At 50.8% G+C, this 13,831-nt stretch overlaps 1 protein-coding gene across 1 annotated transcript; it reads left to right on the top strand.

Annotated features, from left to right (window-relative positions):
• The first annotated feature begins 4,376 nt into the window (after window positions 1-4,376).
• LOC135895084 (phospholipase A2 inhibitor and Ly6/PLAUR domain-containing protein-like) lies at window positions 4,377-13,379 on the top strand. The gene is made up of 5 exons (XM_065423157.1): window positions 4,377-4,425; window positions 5,381-5,497; window positions 11,270-11,422; window positions 11,884-12,024; window positions 13,027-13,379. Exons 1-5 carry the CDS (start codon window positions 4,377-4,379, stop codon window positions 13,377-13,379), a joined length of 813 nt encoding a protein of 270 aa, XP_065279229.1.
• Window positions 13,380-13,831: the final 452 nt, after the last annotated feature.

The following is a 13,831-nucleotide window of genomic DNA, read 5'->3' as shown; positions in this document are numbered from 1 at the left end:
TGGGGTGAGGAATCACGAGGGGGGGATGGGTTTGCTCTTGGCATCAAGGTCCGACCCCGTTTTAAACAGATGGGGGGCAGGCTGGGAGAAGATACCAGGCCCCTCGGTAGATCTGACAGGGGAGGGTGTTTGCAATACTGGCTGGATCTTGGATGTGATTGCTCGCTCTGCTGGCTCCATGTGCTGTTACTGACCCAGTGTCTCTGGCTGATTCCCCCCTAGGCCAGGGGATGAGCGTTTCTGTTACTCAAGCTGGCTCTTTAACGCTGGTTTTACTTGGGCTTTTGGAGGCCCTTCGTTTGCCCTCTCAGGACTCAGGCTGAGTTGAGGGTTCAGTGGGGGGTGTTGGGAGAACCGAGCCGCTCGCTGGTGAGAACAAGCCCTGGCTGATCCCCGGGTGAACTCCCTTTGCTGGGGGGGGGGATATTTTTAATGCTGCTCTCGCTGCTGGGGACATTGGCACGAAACATGCGCTTCAGGGCATTTAGTGTTCCTCTGGCAGCCGTCTCCATGGCAACCAACCAGTGGCAGGCAGGATCATTACTCCAGGTGAGGGAAGAAACCGGAGCCGCGGGTGAGCCGGCTCTAGAGGCACAAGCTGTACTGCTGGTAGCGCGGCTGTCTTTGGGCTGTAGCATGGGCCTCTTGACCTCTGTCCTAGCTTCACGGTGACCTTCAGCCAGTCTCCTTCCCTCAGGGGAGGCAGATAACCTGGGTTTTAGCCCAGCCACCTACAAAACCCTCTGGCCCAGTTTGCTCTAAGGTTGGGCCAGCTAGCACAGCTGGGGGTATCTGCTGCTAGTCCTCCAAGGCCTGCCCATAATTCCCCCCCCGAAGGATAGACCCATTCTGCCGTTGCCTTGGAAATAATTCTAGGGCATCCCAGCTCCAAGAACCAGCGGCTATGCCCCCAGATCCAGGGTCAGATCCAGCCCGCAGTAACACAGGTAGGGCTTTGCAGGGGCATGCTCCCACCTGGGCTGGCCTGCGCCAGCTGCCTCTCACAGCGTGACCTGGGCAGAGACTCCAGCCCCTTTGTTCCAGAAGGGGGTGAGAAAAGGCCCAATATGGGGGATAACTGAATCCTGGGGGTGGTGATTTGAGGGGCATCCCCCACTGGGGTCTGAGCCTTGCTTAGGCCCCATAGCTGCTACGATGATATAGCACTCCTCAGGCTTGGGTCCCACCCCGGTCAGTACTGACCCTGGATTTCAGTGGATCTTTGCCATCCCAGTCCCGGGGAGATGGAAGCACAATTTGAAGCAAGAGTAACTAGTGGCAGCTCCGTGATTCTCAGGCAGACTCTGCTGGGGGGACTGCAGGTCTCATCACCTGTTGGGCTTGAAAGCTATCCCTGGAGACAAGAATTTCCATCTCCAGACGGTACCTGCGTGTAGGAGCAGCGGAGTGTGGTTTACACTGGCCACAGATCAGTGCCTGTGGGTGCAGGAAGGTTGGGTACAGGTCTATCTGAATCTGCTTCAGCCTTTTGGAAGCATGAACAAATCCCTAGACCGGTCTTTGGGCTGAGATTTCCCCACTGTCCCTGAGACGGATGGGGACGGGGATGCAGGTGCAAGTCCAAAGTACACAATGCCAAAGGAATTGCTGGTAGGAGCCCTGCAGGGGCAGTGCTGCTCTCAAGGGCGCTCAGTGTGGGTGGTGGCAGTGTCTGTCCTCAATGCTGCAATGACTGTAACTCTAAAATGTGTCTATAGTCTTGACTGTAAACAATAAAACGAGACTGTCCACGGGTGTGTTTGTGCTTTGTATGCTGTGACCCTCCTAGCGTGGCCTCAGAACAGGCGGGCTCTGCTGCTGTGGCTGGTCTGCGGAGCCCCAATAGGGCCTGTGCCAGGGCCCCCTTACTTTAGGCTGGCAGCGGAGGTGAGGGGGAGCAGTGAGCTAACCCTCAGATGATGGGCATCATAGGCAGTATGTGGGGGAGGGGAGGTCAATAAAGACAGAGTAAAGAACCAGGTCCTAGCACGCGGAAAAAGCAGGGAACGCTGGTTCATGCAGTCCCTGGGCTATTGGATATGGGACCAGCTGCCGATTGTGCCACGGCTGGGCTTCGCTTCCCATCTGCGGTGAGTCAGGTTGGCCCAGCCATACGGTTCCCGCCTGCTTTCCTGCCCGAGGCTGCCTCCCCTGGAGCCAGCCCCTGAGCCTTCGCTCTCCCCCCATCCTAGGGAAATTCAATGCTGCACAATCACCCAGTGCGAGCAAGTCTCCGAAAGCCGGCACCCGCCTTGGCTTGCAGCCTCCGGGGCCCTGGAATCTGCCTCCACTCACTTGCATGGGCTTTGGCACAGCAGAGCATGAGAATCATTAAACTGCTGGCTGCACACTGGATGACTGCAGGTGAAAGTTGGCGAGCAGGTGACAGCAGGAGGGACGGCGCTGCCCTTGTGTACTGCTTAGAGATGAATAAAGATTGTTTTCTTTCTCCTTTTTTCCCCACACTACTGCTTCCAATTGACTGTTGTCCTTTAAATACCGGCCCGATCCAGTCTTGTTCTGTTGGGGTTGGAAGAGGAGCGCCTCTAGCCCAGGGGTCGGCAATCTTTCAGAAGGGGTGTGCCGAGTCTTCATTTATTCACTCTAATTTAACGTTTCATGTGCCAGTAATACATTTTAATGTTTTTAGAAGGTCTCTTTCTAGAAGTCTATAACAGAACTAAACTATTGTATGTAAAGTAAATAAGGTTTTTAAAATGTTTAAGAAGCATCATTTAAAATTAAATTAAAATGCAGAGCCCCCCGGACCGGTGGCCAGGACCCGGGCAGTGTGAGTGCCACTGAAAATCAGCTTGCGTGCCACAGGTTGCCTACCCCTGCTCTAGGATGACTGCTGTGAACTAGGCCTTTTCCAACATGGTGTCCCTTCCCAGTGTCTGTCTTACACCTCCTGGTTCTCCAGTTGTCCACAGCATCATCTATGGTAGCCAAGACAGGACCTGACTTTCTACTGGTAACCTCCCAAGCTACCCTACATAGCCCAAGCTGTTCTTCCACTGTGGGCCAAATTTAAAGGATTGATCTATACTCCCTTTATTGTTGTTAATCATGTTTATTATAGGGGATGGCATTGTGCCAGGGGCTGTACAAGTGGTAGCAGTCGGACCTTCCATGTGGACAATTGAATAAGACCGGATAGAGCCAGGCTGGGGCAAGGGTGGAGCGTGAACAATGTGATGGCATCAAAGGGCAGGTTCGTGCCATGATTTTATTTGGGTGGGTTTAGGAAGGGAGGGGGGAGCAGAGAGGAAGAGGGTGGGAGGAAAGTCCAGTCGGCTGCAGAGTCCCCTGCTGCTCCCGGCTGGAGTCTCTAGCTAGTTCCTTTCTGCAGTTTTCCCCCAAAGCCTCATGGCAGGGGCTCTGAGAAGCACCAGTTCCCCCAGAGAGAAGGGGTAGGTCTCCCCTGTATGGTTCTGGGTCTATGGGCGGTGACCCAGCTACACTGGGCCAGTCGAAAGGGGGTCTGCAGAACAACAGAAGGTTGTATGGGGCTCTGCATCGGCTTAACGTGTAGGCGACTTAATTTGCCCATTGTCTTGCCCCACTGCTTCCTCCCCACACAGAGAGCTTGAGCCGGGCTTCCCTGTAACCCTGCCCCTGCTCAGGCCAGGGGGGCAGCCCCCAATGCTCAGACTGGATACGGATGTCCCATCTGCGTCCAGCAATGGCATGTGAAGAGGATGGTCGGTGCTGCCCTCTGCTGGCAAGAACTGGAAGGAAGTTGGAGGGGGGTTGCCCAGTTCTGAAGGCAGCAGAGGGCAGCACCGACCATCCTCTTCACATGCCAAGAACTGGAAGGAAGTTGGAGGGGGGTTGCCCAGTTCTGAAGGCAGCACCCCACCAGCAGCACTGCAGAAGTAAGGGTGGCAATACCATACCATGCTATCCTTACTTCTGCGCTGCTGCTAGCGATGGCTCTGCCTTCAGAACTTGGCTCCCAGCCAGCAGCCACTGCTCTCCAACTGCCCAGCTCTGAAGACAGCGCTACTGCCAGCAGCAGTGCAGAAATAAGTAGTACCAATCCCCCCCCCCAAAAAAAACAAAAACCTTGACCACCCCACAACTCCTTTTTCGGTCAGGATTCCTACAATTACAACACCATGAAATTTCAGATTTAAATAGATGAAATAATGACATTTACCATTTTAAAAATCCTATGACTGTGAAACTGACCAAAATGGACCATGAATTTCATAGGGCCCTTAATGACACTTACATCACACCATCCAATTTATTGCATTTTGCAGGTGGAATTCCTCTTCTGACTTCCCTTCAGCCCCTGCTTGCATAAATCCCTGGACGGAGAATTTGCTGCATTGGAGACCCCAACTCTAATTCACGTTCGTCCTATCACAATGAAGACTCCCCTTTTTCTCTGCATCCTCTTTGCTCTCCTAGGTCTGGGTGAGTCAGGGCTATTTCTCTGCAGGGACTTGCAGTCTAGGTTGTACAAAGAGTCCAACTTGGTCCTTTACATAAATTTGTTTATAAATGTCACCAAAAAGCCAAGTATCTGTAAAAAGCAACAGAGAGTCCTGTGGCACCTTTAAGACTAACAGATGTATTGGAGCATAAGCTTTTGTGAGTGAATACCCACTTCGTCAGATGCAACACGTATTCACCCACGAAAACTCTGTTACCAAAAAGCCAGTATCAGAAAAATGGGCCAACTGGACATGTCAAAGGGAAAATAACAGATTCCTTGTAAAGTCGCGAGTTGGCATGACAACACGTGGAAATATTGATACTTGAAGAACTCAAATACATGTTGACAGGTTTCAGAGTAGCAGCCGTGTTAGTCTGTATCCGCAAAAATAACAGGAGTACTTGTGGCACCTTAGAGACTAGCAAATTTATTAGAGCATAAGCTTTCGTGGGCTACAACCCACTTCTTCGGATGCATATGCATCCGAAGAAGTGGGTTGTAGCCCACGAAAGCTTATGCTCTAATAAATTTGTTAGTCTCAAATACATGTTCTGATTGGTTCCTTTTTAGAAATGGCTGGAAAATTGGTGTTTTATCCCCCACAAAAAATGTTGTGGGAAAAATCCACTTTTTAAAACCCCCTGTTGGGAAATGCTGATTTTCCTGCAGGAAATTTTAAATAGGGGGAATATGAAGCGAGAGAGAGAGAGAGAGAGTGTGTGTGTGTGTGTGTGTGTGTGTGTGTGTGTGTGTGTGTGTGTGTGTGTGTGTGTGTGTGTGTGTGTGTGTGTGTGTGTGTGTGTGTGGTGAAATAGAGAAACCTCAGCACTGGAAAGCAGGTTGCACCAGATGCTTTCCCTAAGAACCCAGGGGACAGTGGGGGGGCAAGAAAGGGACAAATCTACATGAATAATTTTCTCTCTCCTTTTCTAGGTGCCAGTCTGCAGTGTGAGGTTTGCAATGACTTTGGCAGGAATTGCAGGGGCAGCATGAAGACCTGCAGCTCTGGAGAAGATTCCTGTGGCATCCTTCTGCTTGAAACCCAAATAGGTAGATGAGCCAGATCTCACACCACCATGGTCCAGGGACCAGAGCACACTGGGTTCGACTCCAAGTTCTGGGTGAAGAAAGGGGTCTAGGGGGTTGGAGCAGGAGGTAGGCTGGGAATCAGGCTTCCTGGGTTCTATTCCCAGCTTGGGGAATAAGGCCAGTGGGTTGGAGCAGCGACAGTTTTAGGGGTGGGCCACCTGAACAACCGCCCAGGGTGCTATGCAGCAGTGAGAGGTGGGCATTGCTGGCTGGTAGGGGAGGGCCACAAACTCACACAGGTGACCCTCAAGGATGAGGGAGATTCTCAAACCTGAGCCACTCTTTTTAGGTGACGAAGCGGAGGAACTGTCCCAGATTGAAATGTCATAAGGAGGTGGTTTTGGAACAAACTGATAAACTAAACAGTAATAAGTCACCAGGACCAGATGGGATTCACCCAAGAGTTCTGAAGGAACTCAGATGTGAAACTGCAGCACTACTAACTGTCGTCATTTAAATCAGCTTCTGTACCAAATGCCTGGAGGATAGCTAATGTGACGCCAATTTTTAAAAAGGGCCCCAGAGGAGACCCCGGCAGTTACAGGCCGGTAAACCTGACTTCAGTACTGAGCAGACAGGTTGGAACTATAGTAAAGAACAAAATTGTCAGACACATAGATGAACATAATTTGTTGGGGAATAGATTCATAGATTCTAGGACTGGAAGGGACCTCGAGAGGTCATCGAGTCCAGTCCCCTGCCCGCATGGCAGGACCAAATACTGTCTAGACCATCCCTGATAGACATTTATCTAACCTACTCTTAAATATCTCCAGAGATGGAGATTCCACAGCTTCCCTAGGCAATTTATTCCAGTGTTTAACCACCCTGACAGTTAGGAACTTTTTCCTAATGTCCAACCTAGACCTCCCTGTGGGGATGTAAAGTTCCATGAGAGGGTAAGGGTCACGATGGGACACTTGCCTGGCAATAAATCATGGCCTTATGTAAGGCCCCCTGGTGGTTATATAAGATGAGGCCTTATGTAAGGCCCCCTGGTGGTTATATAAGATGAGGCCTTATGTAAGGCCCCCTGGTGGTTATAAGATGAGGCCTTATGTAAGGAACAATTGAACCAATCGGTGTGGGGCTATACATGTGATAAACACATGATTCCACATTGGTCGTGTGTTTTATCCACTCCGAATGGAACCCTACAAATGGTGACCCCGACGTGATTCGGCATGGACATCAAAGCAGCCGATTAAAGCCTAAGAAAGAAAAGGAAGGTACTGAAGATGAAAATGAGGAAACTTCCAAAAGCAATAATGCAAAGAGGAAAAAGAAGAAGAAAAAGCATAAGAGGAATAATACAGCTCGGGTGGAAATAAATGGAAATGGTAATCATAATGAAGAAGAAAAACAAACACATATAAAGAAACAAAAACGTAAACATGCAGAAGAACCTTACACCAGAACAAAAAGAATGAAATATATAAAAACATCTGCAGCCACAGAAACTGAAAAAAGTGAGGATGCAGCCATGGAAACTAAAGAAATTGGGGATGGAAATAAAGACTGTCCAAATTCTCCTATCACGTATGCAAACACAGCCGACTGAAGCGTTCGGTGAGAAAAGGCGGAGATGGCAGCCGCGGCAGGAGGTACCGGAGGATACCGGCTCCTGGTCGTCCGAGAGAGACGTTCGTGAGCTCACAGGTGAGCGGCTGCATTCAATGGCAACCGCGGCAGGAGGTACCGGAGGATACCGGCTCCTGGTCGTCCGAGAGAGGCGTTCGTGAGCTCACAGGTGAGCGGCTGCATTTGATGGCAGCCGCGGCAGAAGGTACCGGAGGATACCGGCTCCTGGTCGTCCGAGAGAGGCGTTCGTGAGCTCACAGGTGAGCGGCTGCATTCCATAAAATGGGCTCTGCTTTGTCTGCAGAGGAGGAGACGGTGCATGATTTTTTATTACGCATCGCTGAAAAAAAAAAGGGAGAGAAGCTTCCCTCTGACGCATTGTCCCGTTTGCTGAAATGGGGACAAAGACGCGGGGTTTTTGTTATACCAGCAACTTCAATAGAAAATTTTAATGAAGTGTATCTTGTGACAAATTTAATGGGTGCTGACTTGAATAACATTGTAAAGTACCAGAAGCTAACAGATGACCATATACAGTCTCATCCGATGTTTCCACCCTGCGACATGCTTCGAACAATATCCCGGGCGGCTCAGGCCCCCCGGACCCCGTAAGGCGTTGGCACGGACTTATTAGGGAAGCCCATATAGATGGGGAATTTGCGCCCGAGGCTTATCCAGTAGTGACACCGGACCTGCACTTATTGTTTGTCACAGCCTAGACACCTGATAATGCTGTACTTCCTTATTTAAGAAAAAGGGGGGAGGTGTGGGGATGTAAAGTTCCATGAGAGGGTAAGGGTCACGATGGGACACTTGCCTGGCAATAAATCATGGCCTTATGTAAGGCCCCCTGGTGGTTATATAAGATGAGGCCTTATGTAAGGCCCCCTGGTGGTTATAAAATGAGGCCTTATGTAAGGAACAATTGAACCAATCGGTGTGGGGCTATACATGTGATAAACACATGATTCCACATTGGTCGTGTGTTTTATCCGCTCCGAATGGAACCCCACACCTCCCTTGCTGCAGTTTAAGCCCATTGCTTCTTGTTCTATCCTTAGAGGCTAAGGTGAACAAGTTTTCTCCCTCCTCCTTATGACACCCTTTTAGATACCTGAAAACTGCTATCATGTCCCCTCTCAGTCTTCTCTTTTCCAAACTAAACAAACCCAATTCTTTCAGTCTTCCTTCATAGGTCATGTTCTCAAGACCTTTAATCATTCTTGTTGCTCTTCTCTGGACCCTTTCCAATTTCTCCACATCTTTCTTGAAATGCGGTGCCCAGAACTGGACACAATACTCCAGCTGAGGCCTAACCAGAGCAGAGTAGAGCGGAAGAATGACTTCTCGTGTCTTGCTCACAACACACCTGTTAATACATCCCAGAATCATGTTTGCTTTTTTTGCAACAGCATCACACTGTTGACTCATATTTAGCTTGTGGTCCACGGTAACCCCTAGATCCCTTTCTGCCGTACTCCTTCCTAGACAGTCTCTTCCCATTCTGTATGTGTGAAACTGATTTTTTCTTCCTAAGTGGAGCACTTTGCATTTGTCTTTGTTAAACTTCATCCTGTTTAACTCAGACCATTTCTCCAATTTGTCCAGATCATTTTGAATTATGACCCTGTCCTCCAAAGCAGTTGCAATCCCTCCCAGTTTGGTATCATCCGCAAACTTAATAAGCGTACTTTCTATGCCAATATCTAAGTCGTTAATGAAGATATTGAACAGAGCCGGTCCCAAAACAGACCCCTGCGGAACCCCACTCGTTATGCCTTTCCAGCAGGATTGGGAACCATTAATAACAACTCTCTGAGTACGGTTATCCAGCCAGTTATCCACCCACCTTATAGTAGCCCCATCTAAATTGTATTTGCCTAGTTTATCGATAAGAATATCATGCGAGACCGTATCAAATGCCTTACTAAAGTCTAGGTATACCACATCCACAGCTTCTCCCTTATCCACAAGACTCGTTATCCTATCGAAGAAAGCTATCAGATTGGTTTGACATGATTTGTTCTTTACAAATCCATGCTGGCTGTTCCCTATCACCTTACCACCTTCCAAGTGTTTGCAGATGATTTCCTTAATTACTTGCTCCATTATCTTCCCTGGCACAGAAGTTAAACTAACTGGTCTGTAGTTTCCTGGGCTGTTTTTATTTCCCTTTTTATAGATGGGCACTATATTTGCCCTTTTCCAGTCTTCTGGAATCTCTCCCGTCTCCCATGATTTTCCAAAGATAATAGCTAGAGGCTCAGATACCTCCTCTATTAGCTCCTTGAGTATTCTAGGATGCATTCCATCAGGCCCTGGTGTCCCTAGCCTCTGTTTGCCAGAAGCTGGGAATGGGCAATGGGATGGATCACTTGATGATTACCTGTTCTGTTCATTCCTTCTGGGGCACCTGGTATTGGCCACTGTCGGAAGTTAGGATACTGGGCTAGATGGACCTTTGGTCTGACTCAGTACGGCTGTTCTTATGACATGTGGAGGGAAGTGCCCAGATTTCTCCCTGCTTTCTCCCAGCAGAGGAGTGGGGGTGCAAGGAGTGACGCACATATACTGCTCGCCCTCTGCCCCAATATTCCTCTGTACCCCCCTAGGAGGCTGTGAAGAGGGGAACCTAGGTGCCAACTTTCCAAAGTGTGGGGGGGTGCTCGACCGCCAGCTCTCCCCCAGGTCCTGCCCCCACTCCATCCCTTCCCCCAAGTCCCCACCCCTGCCCCACCTCTTCCCAACCCCACTCCGCCTCTTCCCACTCAGTTCCGCCCTACCCCGAGCGCCGTGTCCTCACTCCTCCCCCTCCCTCCCAGCCTCCTGCATGCCGCAAAACAGCTGGTCACGGCGGGAAGGAGGCACAGGGAAGGAGAGGGAGACACTGATCCACAGGGTAGCCGATGGGTGGGAGGCTCTGGGGAGGAGGGGGGAGCTGATAGGGGGGCTGCTGGTGGGTGTTCAGTACCCACCATTTTTTCCCCATGGGTGCTCCAGAACCGGAACACCCACAGAGTCGGTGCCTATGGGGGGAGCATGGAACAACGCTAGGCGCTCCGTGCATCCAGGTCACTTTCCCCACCTGGGCTGTGCTGTGAGGCAAGCGTCAGGAGCTGCAGCTCTCCTGCCCTCCCCTTATGCAGGTGAGGGGGAGGAAGTGACCAGGGAGCAGGGAGCCCTGACATTGCTCGTCGCTTCCCCCCATGACTCACTAGGGGTGCATGGAGGAGCAGCGTTGGAGGGGGGGAGCGAGCAAGCAGTGTCAGCTGCTCCCTGCATCCAGGTCAGTTTCCACATGTGAGCACAGGAGGAGAGTGCAAGGGCTAGGCGCGCAGGAAGGGGGTGCATGGGTTCGGGGCAAAGGGAGCACAGTGCAGGGTTTAGGGGCACAGGAGGGGGATGCAGGGGGTGGGGTGAAGGGGGTATAGTGCAGCAAAAAGTAAGGGTGGCAAGACACCATATACAATGGCACCCTTACTTCGCTGCTGCTGGTGGCGGCACTGCCTTCAGAGCTAGGCACCCAGCTAGCAGCCGCCACTCTCCAGACAGTTCTTAATTTGTGCCGAGGTTTGCTGGGGCTGTGCTCCTCTTTCAATATAAATTAAGCACTGGGGGGAGGGGAGGGGAGAGGGAAAGGCAGCAGGGCCCTGGTGGAGTGGGAAGCCTTGGGACCAGAGGTGATGGGGGATGGGGAGCCCATGGTGGCTAGGGGCAATGGGGAGACACTGTGCCCACGGGGGCCAGAGGTGCCAAAATACAAGTTCGCCCAGGGCGCCATTTTCCCCAAAGGCCAAGTGAGCTGGAGCAGGGTGTGGACTAGGACTCAGGCCTCCAGGGTTCTATTACTGACTCTGTGACCTCAGGCAAGTCTCCATGCTTCAGTTTCTGCCTGGGTAGACTAAAGATAAAGACACATTGTGGAATCTCCATCTCTGGAGATATTTAAGAGTAGGTTAGATAAATGTCTATCAGGGATGGTCTAGACAGTATTTGGTCCTGCCATGTGGGCAGGGGACTGGACTCGATGACCTCTCGAGGTCCCTTCCAGTCCTAGAATCTATGAATCTATGAAACAGCCGTCTTTTTGAGGAGCATGGGGATAGGGTGGCAGAGCTGATGAGTAAACATCGGTCTTCTCCTTCTGTACAGTGGGATTTGATATACAGAAGGTAACCAAGTCCTGCATGGCGTCCAGTGAGTGCAGAGCCAGCCCTGTTGTTACGAGGTTTGGGGAGGGAATGGCAATAAGGAAGAGCACCACCTGTTGTGTGGGGGATGCCTGCAGTACAGCCTCCGTTACAAGTACGTATCCCTCTCGCTATCTCCCCACCCTGCTAACACTCCCACACCAATTCTTCCTCTTCATTCCCCCTCCTCCCCCTCTGCCCATCTTCACCCCTCTTTTCTGGAATGAGCCCCTGAGAACAGTCTCCTGCCCCACAGGGGGTGCTGCAGTGAGTTATACTGAGCCCTGAGAATGCAGGGGGTGCTCCATTGAATAGCACTGGGTCCCTGGGGGAAGAGGTGGAATTAAGTGAATGTGGCTCTAGACTGCCACAAACTGCAGCTGATTCCACATGGGGCATGGTTCAATTGGTCTGTGCTGCAAACTCATGCCACTAACCTTGCTACGTCCAGTGTCTCCTGAGCTCCTGTATGGGGGATGTAGGGCTGAGCTGTTCAACCCTAACCTGCTCTCTCTGTCCTGAAGCCTATTCTGGAATATCCCCCAAGTTGACTGCATTTGCTCTGCTTCTTCACAGTGCCCCCAGCAAACACAATCCCAAATGGTCGGCATTGCCCTGCCTGCTCTTCTGTGTTTAACTTGCCATGCAGCGAAGCGACCTTAGATTGCACTGGATCTGAGACCCATTGCATCGCAGTGACTGGAAGCATAACAATGGGTAACTTGAATTTATTTATTCTGGTATGTTATTTGCTTTCTTATTATTTCCGCTCAGACGACACCTCTGGTCTGGTAGCTAAGGGATTGGGCTTGGACTCCAGACACCTGGGTTCTAATGCCGGACAGCAACTGGCCTATTGTGTGACCTCAGGCTAGCCTCTGTGTCTGTTTCCCCTTGTACTAGATCTCTTCTATTGGGGGCCCTGTTATGCTAGGTGCTGCACAGACCCTGACTGAGATTGGGAGGGTCCCCCGTTGTGCCAGGTACTGCACAGACACAGCCATTCACCATTCCACAGCTTTTACCATCTAAATAGTCAAAGGAACGATTATTATCTCCATTGTATGGATGAGGAAACTGAGGCCCGGAGAGATTAAGGCTGGGATCGTCAAAGGAGTTTGGGGAGTAAGGGACCCAGATCCCATTAAAATTCAACCGCCGCCTATGTTTCACTCCTTTGAAAAATCTGCACCTAAGTGATGTGCCCAAGGCCAACCTGGGAGTCTGTGGCAGAGCAAAGAATTGAATCCAGATATTATGAGTCCCAGCCTGGTCCCTTCATTAACACAAGGCCTCTTTTCTTAGAGATCCCACTCCCTGCCACCAACCATCAATTGTTTCGTTGCTCAATGAAGAGTGGGACTAATATAAAGCCCACTGAGGTGAATGGGTGTCATCAGTGGGTTTTAGATCTGGAGTCCCAGTGATTTGTCCAAGGACACACAGTGAGCCTGCATCAGAGCCGTGGAGGGGGAGGTTGTTGGGGCCTAGATGAGAAGGGGGAAGCAGAGCAGACGAAGAAGTGAAGGCCATGGAGGGCTTACATGCAGCTCTGGGGAATGGAGCAAAGGGGAGGCCTAGATGGAAGTGCAGGGAACAGAGCAGAGGAGGAAGCTGAGGCTGTAGTGTTTAAGATGGGCAGGAGGTGTGGATTTATGGGTAATGGCGACAGAAGGAGACAAAAGTCCCTTGACACTGACCAGCTGCTTCTTTTTCCAGGGGCAGGTTCATATCCTATACAGACCACCATGAAGGGTTGCGCCACTGAATCCACCTGCAACCTTTTAAAAGGAGATTCAGGGCCCTTCGGAGACAACATGAAGATAACCACAGCCACATGCAGCCCAGCCCCTGGCAAGTCTGAACCGACTAAGGGACCAGCCCCGGGTGCAAGTGGCACAGCTAAGCAGCCAGCCCCTAGTGTAACCAGTCCGATTAAGGGACCAGCCCCCAGTGCAAGTGGCACAGCTAAGGGACCAGCCCCTTTTGCGGCTGGCACAACTCCAGGACCATCTGGGCTTCTCCTCCTCCCAGTCCTCACAGGGTTATTCCTGGTGAAGCTCCTCTCCTGATCCCCACACTATGCACCGGCGACACTGCACTGAATAACACCTATTCAGCTTGCATTTGCCCTTCTCAGCTGCTGCCTTTCCATTCCAGAGGCTCTCCCTTTCTGGACAGATTTGTTTCCCCTTTACTTTGTTGCACTGAATAAAACAAACTGGAGATCAGAAAACTCTGGAACTGGATGAATTATTTTGACACGAAAAATTTGTCAAAAAGCTGATTAGATTTATGGAGACCCCTAGTGATGAAATTAGACAGCACACTCAGGGAGTGCCTGTGTCCAGCAGCCTTAATGAAAGATCCTCTATTCATCAAAGCCAAGTCCTGCCACTTCTACTGCTGGTGCACCCTACAGTAGGTAGCTGTAAATTTACAGTCTAATTTGGAAATTATTGTTCAAAATCCGGAAAAGAATTTTTGTGGCAGAGCTGGGAACAAAACCCTGGCCTCCCAGGCC

The sequence above is a fragment of the Emys orbicularis genome, assembly GCF_028017835.1.
Source record: "Emys orbicularis isolate rEmyOrb1 chromosome 21 unlocalized genomic scaffold, rEmyOrb1.hap1 SUPER_21_unloc_9, whole genome shotgun sequence".
Taxonomy (NCBI): Eukaryota; Metazoa; Chordata; order Testudines; family Emydidae; genus Emys; species Emys orbicularis.
The sequence above is the reverse complement of the archived record's forward strand: the minus strand, read 5'-3'. Positions and strand labels throughout refer to the sequence as shown.

Excerpts from the sequence above, each read along its gene's own strand:
- LOC135895084 (XM_065423157.1), top strand. The coding sequence starts at position 4,377 with ATGAAGACTCCCCTTTTTCTCTGCATCCTCTTTGCTCTCCTAGGTCTG. Across the intron at positions 5,498-11,269 it reads TCTGCTTGAAACCCAAATAG|TGGGATTTGATATACAGAAG; the intron begins GTAGATGAGCCA and ends CCTTCTGTACAG. Across the intron at positions 12,025-13,026 it reads GACTGGAAGCATAACAATGG|GGGCAGGTTCATATCCTATA; the intron begins GTAACTTGAATT and ends TTCTTTTTCCAG.